Source organism: Netta rufina, assembly GCF_964035555.1.
Source record: "Netta rufina genome assembly, chromosome: 2".
Taxonomy (NCBI): domain Eukaryota; kingdom Metazoa; phylum Chordata; class Aves; order Anseriformes; family Anatidae; genus Netta; species Netta rufina.
The window spans coordinates 45,786,797-45,807,069 of record NC_140124.1 but is presented as its reverse complement, the minus strand read 5'-3'; the positions used below and the strand labels follow the sequence as shown (position 1 = coordinate 45,807,069).

General features: G+C 43.4%; 1 protein-coding gene across 5 annotated transcripts; it reads right to left on the bottom strand.

The window, feature by feature from the left end:
• Positions 1–685: 685 nt before the first annotated feature.
• On the bottom strand, positions 686–16,232 carry CDV3 (CDV3 homolog). 5 transcript variants are annotated; one of them, XM_084281989.1, is made up of 6 exons: positions 15,829–16,232; positions 14,380–14,459; positions 12,117–12,253; positions 10,972–11,134; positions 9,857–9,906; positions 7,606–9,477 (listed from the first exon to the last, which is right to left on the bottom strand). In XM_084281989.1, the coding sequence occupies exons 1-6, from the start codon at positions 16,069–16,071 to the stop codon at positions 9,461–9,463; spliced, it is 690 nt and encodes a 229-aa protein (XP_084138115.1). In that variant the 5' UTR covers positions 16,072–16,232; the 3' UTR covers positions 7,606–9,460. The 5 variants fall into 5 exon arrangements, with proteins under 5 accessions (XP_084138116.1, XP_084138115.1, XP_084138114.1 ...); XM_084281990.1 differs by lacking the exons at positions 7,606–9,477; positions 9,857–9,906 and adding an exon at positions 686–3,446; XM_084281988.1 differs by having other exon boundaries at positions 7,606–9,906.
• Between the last annotated feature and the right edge of the window lie 4,041 nt (positions 16,233–20,273).

Sequence of the window (20,273 nt, the reverse complement as noted above, 5' to 3'; positions counted from 1 at the left end):
CACCAGGACCCAAGGCTCAGCGCAACCAGGGGGAGAACGGCCCCTCTGCTGCTGAAGGGATGGGACAAGGGGCCTGAGCTGCGGGAGTCCTCAGGTGAGAGAGCAGGAGCGCGGCGTGCCTTTACGTGCAGGACTGTGCTTGTAGATGTCAACCACTACGTGTCTGCCTTGCTTTAAGGCCACGTACAGAAAAATAATGCTGTTATCAGTGTCTTAAAATCACTTTTGCATTAACGTTGCATTTCACTGACACTTTGCTGTTTTACTTCCAAAATACAGCTTTGTGTTATAGTTATTTTAGGTAGGCGTGGGTAGTAGGTGAGACCCGAGGCCTGGGGGTACTTTAACTTTTTTTTTCATCCCTGCCCTCAGAAGCTGCTGCTCTAGAGCAGTAGTGCTGCTATCCCCATTTAATGCCCCCTACCCCTCCACTTTAGGTAAGCTGTAGAGATGTCCAGGAGCTCCCCAGGTTCTCCCCAGGCACACATGCACACACACAAGGCTTTTGAGCACTGTCAGTTCTCCAGGCACTTGTTCAGCACAGGCGGTGAGGCAAAAAGGGCAGTGAAGGGTCTTTGGGGAAAGCAGGCAGAAGGCAGCCCTTCTGTACCCAGCACTAAGTGCTTAGATTTGCTGAAGTGATGAGTGAACACAAACTGAGACAAAGGTGGAGGTATAAATCCAGTTGCTGCTGTTAAGATAAATTTATTTTCTTCAGCTTTCTTCACAGGAAACATCACAAAAGTGCTTTACAGAGTTTGATACCATTACTCTAACGTGGGACAAAAAGACAACAGGTGTGTGCACTGCACAATTAGAAGTTGTCATATGCAGAAGCCATGATAGGTAAACCAGGGTAAAAAAATCTACTGACAAAAAATATATATATATAGTTCAGGTTTTGAACTTAAATTATGACTATAAAGATATAATTATATAAATATACAGGCATCATTAGGTTCCTGTGATAACTGTGGGAGGCCACACAGTGATTCTCAGAAATAGATCCCGTTGTACTCCACTTTGCTGACGCGGTTCCTGCTGTGCTGAACGGGCTCCCGGCCAACCCTTTTCCCAGCTAGACAGCATCCTTCTTTCTTTTGTACTCTACCGTAATCATTCCAAGGGCTTTATCTTCAGTCCTTCAGGTCAGCTCTGGTGCTGAGGCATTCTGGTACATCGCTGAATGCAAATTCAGTTCCCTATTTGTTCATTTATTGGTGCGTCTTCTTTCCTACTCTTCACTCATCTCTTTATTAAAAAACAAAAACCCCAGAGGCTAGACCATGCCGATTGCTATCCAACTCAGGCAGTTCTCTTTGAGCTGACAGGCTACCAGTCCTGCGCCCCTATTCCTTCTCGTTGATCACGGTAGAACAGTTGGGCTGTGCTACTCCTTTCATTTTGCTGTATTCTATTAGATTGAGGTTCTCACAGAGCCTTGGATGATCTAGATTTAAATTCCTCAGCACTCAAGGACATCCCACTTACGTGCTAAGCATTTTACAACAGATGCGGAGCTGCAGGGGTGGTGCTAGAGCCCTGACTGAAGGAATAGAGCCTGATCCAGACTCATGAGTTCTTGCTTGCAGAACTGCTTTCTAAATAGATGGTGAGTAATTCAAAGCACCTGGCTAGAGCTCCTTGGCATGGCAGCACAGCTAAATTAAAAAAAAAAAAAAGGGGGGGAATATTACAGTGGAAAAAAAGGTTAAATGTCAAATACTTGAGAGATTTTTGCTGTGCTCTGAGTTGCAGGAAAAAGAATAGCGGAGCCAATTACATAGAAACAGTCATGCCAGCTTACAGAGGCAGTTCGCCTTCTACCTAACTGCCAGGTTAAGGACACAGTGCAGTCAGAGAACCAGCCAGGCGGGGGGTGCTGACTGGCCAGTAGGTCACACACAGGGCTCTGGTCTGTGGTAGCAGCACAGCTAAGTCTTTTCAGATGCGTAGAAAAAGGTACAAAGTACTACATTCTGACACAGGGTATTGCTACATCTGTTCTACCTCTGTTCTCAGAGGGGTTGGAAAAAAACACACAACTTCACCTCCAATTTGTAAACTTGATAAACCCCCAGCAGCCACAATCATTTTTGGCAATCCTAGTAAGCATTACAGATTGAACACCTAACCTACAATTTATTTGAAAGCAAAATCCAAGGTACAATCCTCTCAGAGCTTGTTAATAGCAGAAAGCAGCTGTTTTGTATGATAGTAGTCCAATACTGAGACAATACAGCTGGTAAGAGGTAGGCTGTACATCCTAACAGGCTTGAGTCCTCTGTTATACCACCTCTGCCGTATTCACAAATGTAGCAGTACTGGTAAACGCTGTCAGTACTTAAAGACTTAGCATTATTTACAGCTGGATGATCTTTAAAGTACATGATGAGAATGTAAAGAGATGAAACAAACCACAAAGACTAAGCCTGCCCCCCAGCGTTGCTGCACTGCCTTCATCTCAACTACCTAATTTCAGTGTCCAGTTTGATATTACAGCAGGTTATGTTGTATCAGGCGTGCTGGAGCCCTTTTGATTGCTGGCCAGAGCAAATAAGACATTTTGCTTCAACTCTGCCAGGAACAAAGAGTAACCCAGAAATTTAAAACAAGTCTGCGTTAGGGCTTTTTCTCTCTTGTGCTTGATTCTGGCTGCTGTATCTAGACTTTAGAACTTCATTTGAGATTTCACTTAATGAAACTCATCTCCAGTGACAGAAATAAGGAATAACTCCACTGAAACCAATTAAATCGGATCTCCCAGAGCCTAGCTTATATGCACTTTAGCTGCTTGTCATTGCATTTGTTCTCTTTTTATCAGCCTGTTTTTATGGTTTGAATCATTTTGTTATTGTTGTACATATTCTGAAAGAGATACAGAATAAGTTACTTGTTTTAGTTAAAAGAAAAACATGACAACATTTTAACTAACACTTTTCTGTTGGCATATTATTTGAACTAAAGCAGACAGTAATAACTTGATGGCTTCAATGCTGTAACAACTGAGCTAGAAAGAAATGCAATACAGAAGATAGACAAGAAAAGAAACAGAAAAGGTCAGAGTGAGTAGAAGTTAGTGTGCCATGCTAGTTACTGGTAAGAAGAGTGAATTATATACATGAAACTGAAGACTTCAGCATATAGGGTGGCAAAATCCAATGCCCATAGAAAATTAGTAGGTTTGTCAGCAGTAGGGAAGATGGTGATTGCCGGGATAAACTAACTGTAAACTCGGCAAATAGTGGCAAATGGATGTCAACAGGAAAAAAAAACAAACAAGGCAATGAATACTGGAAAGGCTTTAAACCACTCATACATGCTCTGGTGGATTCTGAATTAGTTGTGATCTTTCAAGGGGACGATCTAGGCATCACCATGGACAGCTTGATGAAGACATCTGCTCAATGTGTAGTTGCAGTCAAGAAAGCGAATAAGATGTTAGGCTGTATTAAAGACAGAACAATATGGAAAAATATTACAGCATATATTTCTCTTAGAGGGTCTCAGTGAATATTTGCTGTTTCATCAGCACCTTAAAAGAAGTGACACATTAGAAAAATACAGGGAGAAATGTGATCAGAGGCTTGTAGAAGCAGCCCTTCGTTACTGGAAAGACAGTAAGAACAAGGTAGTTTATTTGTAAAGGGAGAAAAAAAAGCAGATGATAAACATCTTAGAAATAATTCTCCTACCCACCATGTAACAGGACATTTCTTGAAGTCATTTTAAACCTGCTACCAGTCTGTTGATCTCATTGCTACAAGAAAAATACCACTCATCATCATCGTAAGTATGCCAAAAAGCCCCATGTGTTCATCTTTAATGTTCATTATTCTGCTAGTTGAGCATTTCCTCTGAAGGAACTGCAATAGTTCATTGAAAGTTAACAGTAACCATTTCTGACAGAGAATTGTCATGTCTGATACACATTAACAACTATCCTAGAGATGCTGTGATGATAAAAACATCAGTTAGAGGAAATAGCTGCTGGGCCTCATCTCTCTGGCCAGTGCCCGCCAGAGCTCTGGTTCATCTGCACGCACACCGCCTTCGTGTTCTCTGCTTCCTCACAGAGGCCCACTGTAAGTGCTGAGCAATGAACCTTGAAGTCACCAGCAACAGCCAGCAAGGGCACGTTCATAAAAGTTATTTCTTCGTGTTCCTCCTACTGCAGTTAACTGCTTAACCAGCAAACAGTAAGCAGAGTAAGCTTCTCTTCCGCATCCATGTTCCTTCCTCTCCTCCCTTCCCAGCTCTCCCTGTGCTCACTCCCCCCAGCTCTATCTGCTGAACATTTCCTTCCCCCCCAGCTCTTCTGAACACTTCTGTATCTTACTGCTTCACAGAAACCTCCACAAGAGTAACTATTTCCTTGTGTTTTTCCTTCCCTTCACCTTCTTCTTCCACAGCCTGCCTTACTATCAGATTTTAACAGTTTTGAAGGGAAGTTTATTCTCTCCCTCACGTTTATTTTGTATTTGCATGCTACTCCACAAGACAAACAGTAGAAAGAACGTGTGTTTATATGCAGACAGAGGAAGAAAACTACTGCTACACAATACCTCTCAGTATCCTGACAACTATATACTTTGATGAGTGAACATCTCATTCACATCACTTGAACAAACTTTAAAACAGCCACATTATAAGAGATGGCTGTGAGCAGTTTACTTATCATGGGGTTTGCAAAATTCAATATTAATTGAGATGTATTCCATGTATGAACAAAAAACATTATGCTAATACACCATGTAGTTAAGCAAAGAGAGGAAACAGAGTGCTCAGCCTGAACAATGCCCTTGCCCATACAAATTAAACATCTAATTACTAATACTTGACTAGCACATATATTACACTCTGTAGAAATAAGTTCTTCCCACAGTAGCATTAGGGTACCATATCAAAAGCTAATGTAAAGTCATTTTTATACAGATTTTAGTCCTTCTGTATCACTTTCCACCAGCACCAGCCTCACAACACCTGAGGTTTGTTTCTTTTTTGGTACATGTGGGGAAACTGAGGCAAAGTGGAACTGAATTACTCAGTTAGCAGCAGCTCAGGGGAAAAGCAATGGTCAAATCCCACTCTTGGCCTTACACTATTGCTACAGAACATGCTTGCTTCTTATCACTGTATGCGGTGAGAACGTTTTTCATTCTAGTTTTCCAGATGCACTTTTCCTGATGTTCCATTAACGCTGTGGTGCTTTTTTAATATTAAAGCTTCACTAACCTTGCTATATGAATACGTATTCTAAGCAACTGTATGTAAACCCATGATATACATACCATTAGAAGATGCTTCACAAAAAAGGTAACGTCTTCGTAGCAATTTAAATCAGTGTCTCAGGTTTTTACCATCCAAAAATAGAAAAAAGTTTTCTTCAATATGAAGCAACTTATTTCCTAACAAGACTGTTGAATTATCTTGGAAGTTGTGCTTTCTTGGCTCTCTGTCTAGACAACTGGTTGGACAGCTTTGTGTCAAGGCAACCACCCCCCCACCCCCTCTCCAGGCACACTTTAAAAAAGGGAAAAAAAGAGGATACTTTCCCCAACTACTGAACTTCAAATGCTTCTGCTGATCTGAAGTTGGATGGATCGGTCACATCTGAAAGTAGTCCTGACCTCTGCAGCACATTTCCTCTTACTATCTCACCCTATACATTAAATTCTGCTGCTTAGCAAAAACCCTTCCTATTCCTTCTCATTTCCCCCCACCCCCCTTGTTATATTTGATTGCTTTCCACTTTTTTTTTTTTTTTTTTTTTTTAAAAAAAGGAAAGATTTTATTTTGCTTCCAACAGAACACAGTGAAACTATGCCTGGTACTTCAGCAGTCAAGCTAGATACATGACAGTTATAACTTACCCAAAACAGAAAACAAACTGAGGAGTCTGCCTTTTCTTTTCCCACCTGCTACAGCTTGTAAGTTCTTAGCTTGTCTGTATTCAAATTAACTTTTATTTTTTCCTGGACAACTTTTTGTTGAATATCCTGCCCTCTTTTACTTCTTTCCTGAAAGCAACACGCAGGTTTAAAACTGCTCAAGCAGGGTAGCAGGGTTAATTTTTATTTATTTTATATATATATATATAATTATTGCAAAAGCCCAGAGAAGCAAACTCCAAGATGTGCAGCGTTATCAAATTTTGTATGGTTTCCTTGACTTAAACAGCATACATGTCTCAGCAGTGTTGCGGTGAATGGTTTCAAAAGCCAACAGATGCAAACACCAAAAAAAAAACAAAAAACCCACACGCTAGTTCCTATGATGCCCTAACATAATTTGTACCTTTAGTAGCTCATCTACTCCTAAGTAGAAGAGAGTTACCTTAGTAATGACTGGTAAAGCTAGCTACAAAGAAAACTGAAGCAGGAGAGGGTCCCTTCTGCTCGTCAATCCCTTCATTTGCAGCTAAGATGAAGCCCAGCACAATTACACCAGTGAGGGGGGTGGGTAGGGGCAACAACAAAAATTTCTCCCCTACATTTCTCATGAGCTCAAGTAAATACATATGCCAGGTTCCTACAGCAGACACTGGGAAGTCCAACTGTTTCAAAATTGCTTAGTTCAACATTTTAAACACGAAGTACTGCAACACCAAGAACCACAAATGCAAACTGTTCCTTTCCCAGTCAGTACTGGACACTTTATGTTCTAGCAAGTTGCTAATTTGATGGCCTTGGTAAGTTACAGAGTCTGTGGTTTTATTTTAAGCCAGAAAAAGTACTACTGAACCCTTGAGGTGGAAATTAATAACCCACCATAAAAATGTTACAGGTTACAGAGCTCCTGAGGCAGCACACAGGTACGTTCCACTGACTGGTATGGAGACGCTCACATCTACTACTGACAATCCTTCATTTATAGCACGAGCCTTCAACAAGCACTTCGGAGGAATGGAATTGGCATTCTTTGCATGCCTCAGATGAACACAACAAAACAGAAAGTTGGACTTTTGAGTCCCAAAAACATACTGAGCTTCCAAAGAGTACCAATTTTCAACATTTCCGGCATACAGAACAATTAATTGTTACATGGAAAACACTGACAAGAGGCGTTTTGATAGCTGCTGGCAGTGATTTTAACACAAGAAACGCTTCAAAATAGCCTAACATTCCTTACTGTGGAAAACTGCTGTGTTTTTTTTTCTTTTTTTTTTTTTCCTTCGTGCCCTCCAGAAAGAAACTGGAATGATATGCTTAAGCAAAGACCCCCAAAATAACCCCTCTAGTTGACAGTAGCAGATGGACTCCTCAGAGACTGCTGTACAGCAGTGACCAGACCTTGCCATTCTTCAGTTCAGCAGAGCTACAGTAAGTGAAAAGCAAATCAAAACTTCATTCTCGTTCAGTTCAGTCTCAAACAGTCCAACGGTGGCAGCAAGACACTGACAGGTAGCACACTCGACTTCTATGTATAGAAACCTATTAACATGCACTGCTGCACGCTGTTAGCCATAGTCCACCTGACTATAGTAACACTGACTACCACCCACTCCACAGCCTGTCCCGTAAGAGACCCAAATACACTGCATTTGCTCAGCTGTCGCAGGCCCAGAAGCTAGTACTAAAGGCAAAGATTCATTAGACTCCAGGATCCATGTATATTTTCCATTTTATTTGATTTTAAGCTGTTACAGGATTTTCTTGAACTGCCAGAAGTCATGCCCCAAAACCTCAAAGACAGTAAAATGGACAGTCTCATCTACCCGTCATACAGTAGACTAGGACTTGATTCACATGTACTGGTGATTTCGATTGCTTTAGAGCATCGGGACAAGGTTTCGCATCTCTACCACATCAAGCGACATGTCCATTTACCATGAATTCCACAGAAACTTTTAGTGACACATCAACAGTTTCGCTGGCAACAATCTATTTTCAAGGAAGATACATGGCTAAGAGCTCAAGGAATCAGTACCAGCCTTTCAGTGGGGTTTTGGTTCCAAACACAGCCTCCAACTAGAAATAGTCTTTTGAGCCCTCTGTTTAATAGCAGCTTCTAGCAAAAGTTTTAAAGACTTAATTCCACAAGGGCAAGGCCAGTTTTAGTTTGTGCACAGAAGAACCAGGTGAAACCCCACCCCAAAGTCAACAGCAAAATTCCCCTTGGCCTCAGAGAAGTAGATTTAAAGCAAGTCAGCAGTTAATCAAAAGGAACCAACTATGCAATTCCAGCACTATCCTCATCTGCAAATGCACAGTACTCTCACACAAGTAAGCGAGTTTTGTTTTGTTCCCTTGTTTCTCTTGCCATTGGCAACTCATAGATGTTGGGTCTTTTTTTTTTTTTTTGGCATTTACTCAGTAATCTCAACACTGGACCATGCCACTAATTGTACTTCATTTTCCTTCTGGCATAAGAAAAGAAAAACAGTTACAGCAGGACACTTTGAGCACTTGTCAGGTTTTGTTCACTGAAACAAAGTTAGGGGCAATGTCCTATACTTTTAGTGTACCAGTGCCATTTTGCCTACTTCCATTAAATTAAGTCAGAAATTACAACAACATCGTAGGGAGGTCACTGCCTTCCATTATTACACAACTTCCTGACTTGAATAAACACCATTTACGAGTTTCACTTGGAGGATTTCTGCCTCAAAAAGCCTGCAGGCTTCACCAAAGCAACCAAACAAATAAGGCTTACCAAGCTTTAGTTATCCCTCTGTATACAAAGTTATTTTGGTTATCAAGCAACCATTGCCCTTCAACAGATAAATACCCATTCTTAACGGAGAAGGTTTTTTTTTTAAATCTGGTATTACTACTGCCATGTATCTTACATTTTTAAGACAACAAAATCCGATGACTGTATTTGGATTCTGGATACTTCGGTGTCAAATCAAAACTCTAAGTTTTAGTGCCTTAGGGTCAAAAAGACAAACTTCATGACAAAAATAAAAACAAACAGCCCTATTTCACTATAATATTGTTATTTAAATATACTGCAATTTGATACCAGAAACAAGGAAGGCTTTTTTTTTTTTTTTTTTGGAAAATAGAAAAATGCTTAAACAGGTAACTGTGAAAATGTCTAATGCAAACAGACTGTTCAAATCCATCATTCCTCAAATCTGATACTGAATGAGTTTTAATTTGTTTTGCAATTACTTCAGTACAGCTATCTAAAAAGGTAAACAAACTACAGCTCTGTGTTATACTTGGATAGTATGAGTGGTATGGTATGCTCCAGAAGTCTTTAGTAGGCTATGGCTACACGTGACAGGATTCCTCAGAAGGGGAACAGAATAGGTTTTTCATTAAGGTCACTTAAATCTTTGTTATAGCAAATTGGAACCAAATGGCTGACTTCTGCAGGATTTCTGACAGGAATCCAGTAGAGCTGGTTTCAAGTTTCAGATGGCCACTAAAACAGCTGTAACCTTCTCTTCCAGAAGTTGTGATCCACATGGTGTCCACAATGAGTGCAGCAAGTCTGAGGTAGTCAACCTTTACGAAGGCTCAGTATCTGAACATAAAAAGATTTTCAAATGACCACTGGCTGTAGGTATCTTTCTGAGCATTAAAGAACACTGATGACTCTTGTTCAATCATTTACATTAATTTGCCCCATATCCAATGGAGAAGTTGTAACATTACGCTTCCATAGTGCAGGAGAACCAATCAGTTACGCCAAAGTAGTCTGCACTTGCTGCAGCAGATCCAGCAGAAATAAGGTGGCATGTTCATCATAGCCGTTAGCTGTAGTTTAGTTACCTTAGTAGAAGGGTTACCAAAAAAGCATTCCTTAATTGTAATGTGTATGCAGCTCTACTGATCCCCAAGCACAGCATACTGGTTGTCTAGCTGAAGTTTAAGTGCCTGGTTTTTTGAGACCTCATCCCTACCTCTAGTTTTGTGTTTTACTACTTCAAAGCTCTTCTCCATTTCTTTATCCCTACGGGAAAATAAATGTAATCAGTAAATATCTTATCTCTAGCTTGTGATTTGTGAATTTCTATTAGATTTCCCCCCCATCCCAACAAAAAACATTACACTATGAACATAAAACACCAAGGCCTAGAGCTTTAACAGAATAACCAAACATTCCCAAGCAAATCTTGTACAGCCTGTTCTCTAGAATCAAGCTCATCTTCCAGTACAGTTCCGATTACATTCTAAGTCTCAATACTGACATTCTCAAAGGTAAATTTAAAGTGCATTTATGAAGGATAAGTTTTAGAAAACAGATGTTCATTCACTTTCTGGAACACACAAGTTTTCACCGTAGCCCAATTTGTACCATTACAGCCCTAACGCAATGACAGCGTGTCTTACTTGCCAAGTAGACAAAGCCACACCAAAAATAGATGGAAACAAAGCTTCAGTGAGGCTGTATTATTCAATATCACATTGAGAAATCACAAAACATCAAGTGAAATAGGTATTGGGCTAGTTTTCTCATTTATAGGAAATTTATGGGAAGATCAGGACTCAAAAGCAGGGTGAGACTCAAGTCTTCAGCACCACAAATGCTTCAGCAAAGTTGGGAGGCTCATTCTAAACCACAGCTCAGACAGCACGTTTACAAATTTGCATTTGTATTAAACCCCATTCCTCTAGTTAAGTTACCTTCACATCTCTGATGAGAAGGAACTGCATTCAAGACATCCTACTCATTTCTACTGGCAGGTAATAACAAAGAGCCTCACCATGGCTAGTATGTAGCAGAACCAGATGCTGTCAAGAGCAGAAATTCTACTTAGAGAAATCCCTCAGCAAGCCAATTAGGTAACTGGCAGTCTTGTTTGGCTCTGTCCTGTAAAAGTTATTTCATGGGAAGCCCTTCCTATAGTTGGAAATTACAGTTAAGACCTTTCCCATCTCTTTGCCAAACAGAGACTAAATTCTTGGTTCGATCTTTCCTCTGTGGAAAGATTGTTCCAGGGATTAAGCCCAAAAATAAGAACTTTAAGACGGCAGTTTAAATAAGTCTCCTAGGGAACTAATGGCATGTACTTACTTTCGACTGTCTACAAGCTTGGCAGTGGACTGCAGCGATGGAAACTGCGTATCGCTATAGATTTCAGGTGGTCCTTGCTGTGCTCTCCGTGGCCTGCCGCCCTCCCTGGCGCCAGGTGGCCTGTATACACCGCCAGTTTGAACTGGTTCGGGGGTTTCTGTAACTGGTTGGAAGAACAACATTTAGGCAACAGAGTTAAGTTTGCATTCATCCCTAAAACCACCAATTGACAAAAAAAGAGAAAAACTTACAAGTATGTTTTTACGCATCTTAAAGCTCTAATATTTTGGACAAGGCAAGAAACGAGGTGTCACCAATTTAACCCGTCCTTAGTAGCCTAAATAAAATGAGGCTCTAGTGTACTACCTCACAAAGCTCAGGGTACCAAAACCACTGAGGACTTCCTTTATCTTTTTCGCAATCTATTAGCAGCTTGTATTTAAAACTTGAGTTCTAAAAATATAATTATGTATTTGCCAAGTCTCATTCACAGCACTTCTGCATATTCTGAAGAGAATATTCAAGTAGTTCATATTTAGAGTAACGATCTACAATGAACTAACACAGTAACTTTACTACCTTGCCTGTACAAACAAAAAAACACAGCAGCCCGCTTTTTAATGAATTTCTAAGTGGAAGAGAATAGTCTGAACTCGGAATCATGAAGAAGTAGTTTCTCTCCACAGAGACTAAGAATTATATTTAATCAAAACTCAAGTCCTTTCCCAATAAGAGAATTCATTTTGCAATGTCATGTTCTGCATACCCTAGAATTGATTTGAAAAGAAAAACCCAGTATGCTACTAATCATTGAGCCGTACTCAGGAACTGACATATGAAACGTCAGATATTGGCTGAACACCCACTTATTGTCAAAGCAATATTTTTAGATCAACAGAAACGCTTCCAACTGATTTCTTGCAAATTGCAAAGTAGAAGGATTTCATTTAAAAATGGGACGCTTTCCACCCCCGCCAACCTGAAATTAAAAAACAACCTCCATTCATGCTTATTGTGCTTAAGTGACAGCATTACCAATTAAGCTCCTCAGAACCCTGCACAGGAATAGGAACTGCTCCTTGCTCTCAACCTTCTGAGCAGCTTAATTCTGATCAGTAAAATCAACAACTCTGAGGTAAATTTACCAATTGGTTCAACAACAGGTGCCGGTGCAGGAGCTGACTTGTTCCAAGGCCCAGATGATCTATCTACACCACCACCGGTTTCCTCCCAGTTGTCACCAGGTTCTTCTCTTTTTTCACTTTCATCCTCTTCTTTTTCACTATGAAAGAGAATTTATTTTTTACAAATAGAGGTTTAAGACTCAACACGGATTACACAATCACCATAGACAAGATTTCATGGCTACCGTATCAAAGATTTAACCAGACTATGTTAGTCCTGTGACAGCTGTGCTAGTACTTCCACCAGAACAGTTTTTGGTACAGAGCTACAGAACTTGACAATTGATAAGGGGGAAAAAAAAAAAAAGTAAAATTTAAAGAAAAAAGACAAGTCCAAAATGTACTAAGTGAGCAAATACAGGGATTTATTATTTTGAGCTTTAAGACTTTTTACTAGTGTGACAGACAGGCATTTAAGAAGTGTGCTGAGATGACAACAGAAAGCAGGGAAGGGCTCCAAGTCCAGCTTCCATGAAATACTGGTCAGCTGGAAGGAACTGTGAAAAAATAGTGGCAGAATACCAATGCTGAGGTCCTTTTCCTTATAACCACAGGCAACTGGAAAACACTATTACCCAAATGCATGTAAAATCTTGGTTGGTTTATGCTTTTTTTTTTTTTTTTTTTAAAAAAAAAAACTGGCCAACCCAAAAAACAGAGACTAGAATATCCTTTTTTTTTTTTCCCCAATAAATCCTATGCAAAAGCCTGACAATATATTCTATTCAGACTATTTTGTTTTGCACAGAAATAGCCAGAAACTCAAAATAACGTGCTAGACCAAACTCCTACAAAAAGCTGCATGGTATAATGGGACATACATGAAGGGTGAGGCTGTTTAAAAAAAAGACACCAATCTGAACGGCAAAGCGTGAATACAGAAGAACTTTATAACACACCAAATCCTACTAATCAAGAAGAGAGAGGCTTTCTGTAAAAGCAGTAATCAGAGAACAGTCAAAAATGCTTAACGCTTCTGAATATTAAATGGCCTTTCAGTGTTTGGCCACACTCAACAAAACCCATAAATGGGACCAAGGGCCCAAACGCTTCTCTGTCCTATCTGAAACTACAGCCAAAAGCAGATGCCTACAGACCAGCAAGAACAGAATAAGCATATACAACATTCTCCCCCCTCAAATTACTCTGTGTCTTGTTTTCAGCTTAAAGTTCTCCTGACATGGACAACTAAGAACCTCCGGTGTTTTTTTTCCTCCATTTGCTTGTCCAACCTCCCCCTGAATCCACAAACTGAGCAGTTCCAAAATGCTGTGACAAAGTCCCACGTGCCTGAAAATATGCCACAGCATCAAAAGTATTCAGAACGCTGCTTTTGTCTGGAAAGCCACAGTACTCGCTTTTCAGTCCACCAGCGCCAGCAGCCAGGGAAGCAGCAGCCCCACTTGTTACTTGTCCTTTTGGACATGTCACTGGCTGCTGTGACACTCTGATGGCACAGAGAGCTGGTGGACCAGAAACGTGTAAGTGGCCTAAGAGGACCAGCTGTCTTCAAAGAGGAAAAAAAAACTCAAGAACTACGTAGAACAGCGCATGCCTGAGGCCTCCTCAAACGGTGAGGATAACATCTATTACACTGGTTACAGGTAAAATGATTTTAACATTGATAATCTATGCAATACCTGGACAAGGAGGATTATGTGACAGTTCTGGCCTGAAACTAAGGTCATTAATACTTTTTTCCAGCTTGAAGAAACCGTTTTTTTAACCAGAATAGACTTAAGTAGACTTAAATTAGACCAGACTACAGGAGAAGTCTAATGGAAAAGTAAGCAAAGAATCTTGGATGACATTCACAAATGCAGTCCTGTTGGGTCTTGTCACAGAACCCTGGTTTTACTAAATATGTTCTTGAAAAAAAAATAAAATAAATAAAAATGCAAGTGTTGACGAATTCACCACAGATGGAGTCAGATATCCTTACATCAGTCAAGTGATTCAAGGGGAATTACTATCCTGCATTTCTCTCAGAGAAAGTCCCATTTTGCACTCTTTAAAGAAGGGAATTTTAAGCATTCATGAGAGAAATTGTGAATTCCAACCAAAATATAGACCCGAAACAAAGTAACCTAAGCTACCCCACAGCAAGTGTGGTTCTACGCTAGCAGGAACAGATCTCTGCTTCACTGGACTCCATAGAGGAAAAAAAGTTTTTAGAAATATGAAATGACTACCCCAGGGGGAAGAAAAGGGGAGAAAAAAGTACCTTATTTGCATGGACTGAACTCTAAGACCACTATAATCAATTTCTTCCTTTTGCTCAAACTCCTTCCAGTCATCCTCTTCCTGTAAGAAGAGAAAAATGTAAGTTACCACCTTTATACCAAAAGATGAAGAACATAACCAAGATATGACAAAGAAAACTAATGGTGAAGGCACAGCTCCGTGGCAGACCAATCCGTGTGCACCACTGCCAACAGGGAAAGAGATCCCACTCCCTCCTCCCTTAACTTACTGTATGCCATCTACGATGCACTGGGGAGATGATTCTAACTCACTAGAACAGCCACAAAACGCCTCAGCAGAAAAAAGGCATTCAAGTGAAAGAAAACCAAATCAGCCCAGTAAAAAAAAGCCAGAGGAAAGTCAAGGCACAGCACAAAGTAGGGAACAGGACCGTGCAGTCGAGAGCAGTGAAATGCAAGGGCAAGACCTCTCCCTTTTACTGTGCTTTTATAACAGCCTGAACGCACATGAAGCTTTGGGTTTAATTTTCCATCACCTATTTCTTAAGAGCCAAACAATAAAGAATACTTGGGATAGTCTGCAGTAGATTTGTGACAAAGATTAATATCAGTACGTTCAAGTTTTCACCTTCACAATCACACTTACAGCCTCTTTATTTTAAATAGTGTTTCTCTGAAAAAATACTAGTACCAAAGCAAGTGTCAGAACTACGGCAATTTTACTATAGAAAGATAGCAGAATACTAGTCTTTAGAGAGAACCTGCTCGAGGTTTCAAGACGGGAGTTTGGTTAAGCATTTGGGGAAAGAGACCCACCTAAGCGAGCCAATTTTGTCCTGCTCGATCAGCAGATTGTGGTGCTATTACAGTAGGCCAGAAGCAGACCAGAACAGATAAGCAGCCCTCCCATGCTCCTCGTCACAGGCTTAACACGCAGCCTAATTAGAAGGTTACGCGCTTCCTATGCTGCATTACTTGAAATACGAAGACCTGGCAAGCAGGGCCTGCCGATGGCTTAGCCTCCTTCCTGCCGAGCAGCTGGGAGCACAGCTTGTTAAAGAACACCGGCCTAGGCCCTTGTATGCTACCAACGCCGAGCAGAGGAGCCGTGACCTGCTTTAAAGCACCAGCTGACGCAGGAAGGGCCCTCCCGTTACGGCGCTGCCTGCTGAGGGGTCGGCCTTTTTTTTTTTTTTTTTTTAAGAGCCTCCAAGACGGTTTGGGTTTCCTCCACCCTCATCTCCATGGAAACACCGCCGTCTCCACATTAACGCACCTCTCGCATTTAACGACTTATACTCCTAAAATAGGAGGCCCTGCCAAAAAAAAAACGCCGTTCCCCCCCCCCAGCCTCCCCAACCGCCCGCATGGCCGGGGCGGCGCCGCTCCCGGGGCTGCCCCCTGCCGGCAGGAAGGCGCCGGCGCCCCGGGGCCGCGGCCGGAGGGAGCCGCGACCCTTCCCCCGGTACCTTGCTCTTGGCCGAGCCGCCGGCGGCGCCCGAGGAGGCGGCGTTGGAGGCGCCGCCGCCGCCCCCGTCAGCCGGGCGGGGCCCTTGGGCCGCCGCGGCCGCCCCGGCGGCGTTGTGCGAGGCGGCGGCGCCAGAGGAAGAAGCGGCGGCGGCGGCGGCGGCCCGGCTGCTGCGCTCCTTCCGCTTCTTCTTGTCCCGCTTGGCGAAGAAGTCGTCCAGGCTCCGCTCCTCCGTCTCCGCCATGGTGGTGGTGGCGGCGGCGGCGGCGCTGGCCCTGAGGGATCGCTGAGGGGGCTCCGGGGCTCCGGGGCTCGCTAACGGCTGCCCAACGGCCGCTAACGGCTGCCCGGCGCGAGGAGGCCGCCGCCGCGCCTCACGCCGCCGCCGCCGCCGCCGCTTGACACGGCCCGAAAGGGAGGGGCGGGGCCTCCGCGGCCTGACGCGCCCCTCGGCCAATCAGCGGCCGCGCAGGGAGCGGCCGCCAGCCACTCGCGAGCCTCCCTCGGGCCGAGGCGGGCCGGCGGCGGCCACGTGGGGAACGCGTGGCGGGCGGGCGCGGCCGCTGATTGGACGAGGAGGGACCCTGGGGAGGGGGGGAGGAGGGGGAGAGGGAAAGGGGTGCGCGTGCGCACTGCGGGCGCGCCCGGCGGCCGTTGGGCCTCGCGCGGCGACCGTTGGCCGCTTCCCGCCGCGGGGCAACGGCTCCGCCTCGGGACCCCCGGGGAACGGGCGCCGGGAGGGGGCTGCGGCTGTGAGGGAAAAGCTGCCCGGGCTGAGCCGTAATTAGACGGAGCGCGGTGGCTCGCCCTGCTGGTCAGCCCTCCGGAAGAGACAGCCCGACTACTGAGGTGTGAGCCCTGACGGGAACTGCCCGTCAAGCAGCCGTAGGTGTGTGTGGTAATGGCGTGAAAATGAAAATATCCGGGCTTACCTGGAGGCATTTTATGCTTTGTGATGTTTTATCCTAAAATATATATGTACGTGTATCTTAACATACATGAAAATTTATCCTGAAAATGTATGTATGTGTATATTAACGTATAAATGAAAACCGTTTCTAAGCTTCGAGGTGTGTTGGACAGTCTCTGTAATCTGTGTCTCTGAAAATACTATCACTTAACATTTGCCATCCATAATCCTCAGCTCGTTTGAAAAAACATGCAGGTGTCACCGTCATGCCACAGAAAGGCGTCAGGCACTCGGTGTCGTTCCCTCTGTTTTGCAGTCAGAACTGAATCACCAAAGTCAAGTGTTCCAGACGGAGAGGTTTGTTACAGTCCTCTTCATGTCTCTGTCGTGCTGTGCTCTCCCTACATTTTTCTATTGCCACTGACATCCTGTGCTCCTAGGGGATTTGATCCCACACAGAGCAGGCCCTGACAACTAAGCTGCGAGCGTGACAGTTCATCCAGTGACACAGAACACTGCGTGATCAATGACACTTTCTATTTCACAGTAAGCATCATTACCTAAGGGAGAACAAATTCCATAGCTGTCCCATTTTCTCTGCTTCCTTACGTGCTCCTGGATTTTCGCCCTCATCAGTTGATTGGATGGGGTCACGTGGAAGGGTGGCACCAGGCAGCTCAGTGCCAGACACCCCCTGTGCTGAGACGCTGCCTTCCCTTGTGTTAGTGCCACGGTCCTGCCTGGGAAGCTCACACACAGCTCTGCACTGCACCACTTGCAGGCTCAGCCCCGAAAACAAAATGCAACTAAGCAGATAATTTGTACCCCTCAGGTTTTGTAGTGGGTAAGCTAATAATGACCACTAAGTACAGTGCCGGGTCTGATTCTGAGATACACTTTTTGAATTTCAGCAGCTGGTAAAATATTTTTGTTGTGTTATTGTGGGTAATCCCTGCTATCAGGCTGAAGAACGTGAACCTGATGCCTTTTCGCTGCTTTTAGCGGCTGCGTCACTTGTCCCTCGCAAGCACAATACTGTAAGGCTGGAGTGACCGACTCTGGATTAGAAACTTAATACCTGCCAGGAGCAGAGCACCAGGAAAAAATTCAGCTGTTAAATCTGGAACAGACCCAAGGGAAACCATGGAAAATATCAGCAATGATTTAGGCCTCTGAAGGCTTAGATGCAGATTTAAAGACACGTCTCAGTTGGCACTGTAAAGGAAGCATTAGCTATGCAGTTATGCCTGGATTTTCCTCCCACCTCTAGCTTTATTTTTATGCAAAATCGTGAAAATGTGCTGATGCGCAGAATTTGTAGCTCTCGGTGAATGCATTGCATTAGCTTATATGGTCAAGATTGTTGCTGCATTATATGCTAGAGCCATAAAAAAGGGTCGTTGTGGCAATTGTTTCTTTTTCTTTTCCTCTCTCAAATCCAGCAATCCTCTATATCTGAGCAGAGGACGTTTGGCTGAAGACCGGCTTGTGGGCACTGGCTGGCAGAAGCAATGCTTGTGATGCGAGGACTCCGTGCAGCGTGGCAGTGACAGCAGCATGAGCTCAGCAGGCAGGTTCGTACCGCACGGTGTAGCCCTGCCCGGAGTGACCAGCCCTCAGCGAGGCCCGGTGCTTTGAGCGCCTCTGCTCGGGTGCAGGTTTACCCGGAGGACTTTGTCTCTCTCCTCCCCCACGTTCGCAGTGTGTAATGCAGCGTGTGTGTCATGGTGTACAGAGGTGCTTGAACTCCTCTTGTCTCCGTGCTGGGGCTGTGATGCTGCTCCCTGCGCACCGTGGTGCATTTTATAAAGCCTGAGGAATGAAATACTACTGCACGTGGGGGAGGTGCCACAGCGGTCACTGCTCGTGTGGAGAAACTGCAGAATGGGAAGGCAAAGCGGGTTGTGGGTGATGATTGCGAAACCTGGGCAAGAGTTAAGAGCAGACTTCCTTCCCGTCATCCAGTGTTTTGTCTTATACCACCTTCTTTGTACCGAATTATCTCCATCCTGTGAAATGAAGGTGATAGCCCTGCAAACTGCTTTGGCATTTGCAGATCACAAGCAGAACACTTGGTAACACTTGGGCAGGCTAAGGAAATGGGAGAAGCTGCCCTTAGGAAAAGTGCAGCTGCTGTGCAGGGCAGCTTGGAGAAGGAATCAGGCAGAGTCCTCGCCACAGCATGGGCCCTGGTTGTCTTTAGGAGCTTAACCTTCACGTCAGCATTGTGCTGCTACGAGTTTGCTGTAATTTAAGACCTTTACAGCTGGAAGGGGGTTGTGTTATGTCCATTTCTCCACCAGTAATTGCCATCTGAAAGCATTCTGTGGTGGCAACACTGTGTGGTGTGGAAGTGTTAAATTTTACACAGTGCCAGCTTGAAGTCACCCTAAAATAATCTTTGAAACATAGGATCAATAATAATAATACTTATGCTAAGATGTAAACACGAGGATCATAGGCTAGAGTACCAAATCCTGGCTGGTGTGGTATGTCCCTACTCAGTACCAAGTCTGTAATGAAGTGTGGGCTAGCCCAAATAGCCCAAATCTCGGAGAAACTGCTCTCTTGTATGACAAGGATGAGGGAACGTCATGCTTCACTGACATCAACACGTAACTATTCCTAGACACACCCAGTTAACAGCAACCCAAGGATCGGTGCCATCGCACCTTTTGTACAACTGTTCCTGTGTATTTTCTATCATCATCGCTATTCTTGATGGATTCACAAAATGGTAAGTTCTGCACACATATGGAAGAAAGTGTTATTGCTGCTCTGAGGAGCCTGCGACCATAAGAGGAAAAAGGAGTTTGCCATTATCTGGCTTTTGGGTTGCTGTTCGTTAATCTCTTAATCTTTTTTTTTTTTTTTATAAAAATCTTTTCCGGTAGTATATGCCAAAAAGGGCTTTTTTTTTTTTTTCCCAAAAATTGAGAAATTATTTGTCAAATAACTGCATGAAGAAGGACTTCCCATGTGTGGTGAAGTGGGCAAAGGAAGGTATGAAACTTGCATGCTGCTTCCTCTTACTCACTGGTGGAGCAAGTGTAGTGGATTTGGAGTGTACTTGATGTTATCGGTCATTACAACTAAACAGCTTTGTTATCCAATGTTTCATTAAAGATTACAATATCTTCAGCGTGTCTCCTGTGCTATATGCCATAATGTTCTCTACCATATCCCATTTCTCCGTAGTCTTTGAATCCAGTTAATAAACATTTTATCCCCTTTTTTAACTGTCCCTATTGTCAAATCCCAATCCAACAAACACAGTGGGTGTTGAAAGGATGTGACCTAGGCAGCAGACAGAACTGCTGTCGCTCTCCTTCACCTTCAGCTTTTCCAAAAGTTTAGTCTAGAGTTAAAATATATTTACTGAGTGCTGCTGGGGTGCTTGCATTACTGCTTTTGCTGGCTTATGTATTGCAAAACTAATTGCATCAAGTTGATGTCATTTAACTGCTTTAGCCTTATTTGAATTACGTTTCGCACTAATGAGCTGCTGGTCTTGTGACACAGCAGAGCACTTGCCA

What these genes read in the sequence shown, in the direction of transcription:
- CDV3 (XM_084281988.1), bottom strand. Translation starts at nt 16,071, where the DNA reads ATGGCGGAGACGGAGGAGCGGAGCCTGGACGACTTCTTCGCCAAGCGG. An exon ending in ACCTGTTGTTGAACCAATTG is followed by an intron (nt 11,135 to 12,116) that starts GTAAATTTACCT and finishes TCTTCCAACCAG; the next exon opens with TTACAGAAACCCCCGAACCA. An exon ending in AAGCTTGTAGACAGTCGAAA is followed by an intron (nt 9,907 to 10,971) that starts GTAAGTACATGC and finishes ATTTTCCCGTAG; the next exon opens with GGATAAAGAAATGGAGAAGA.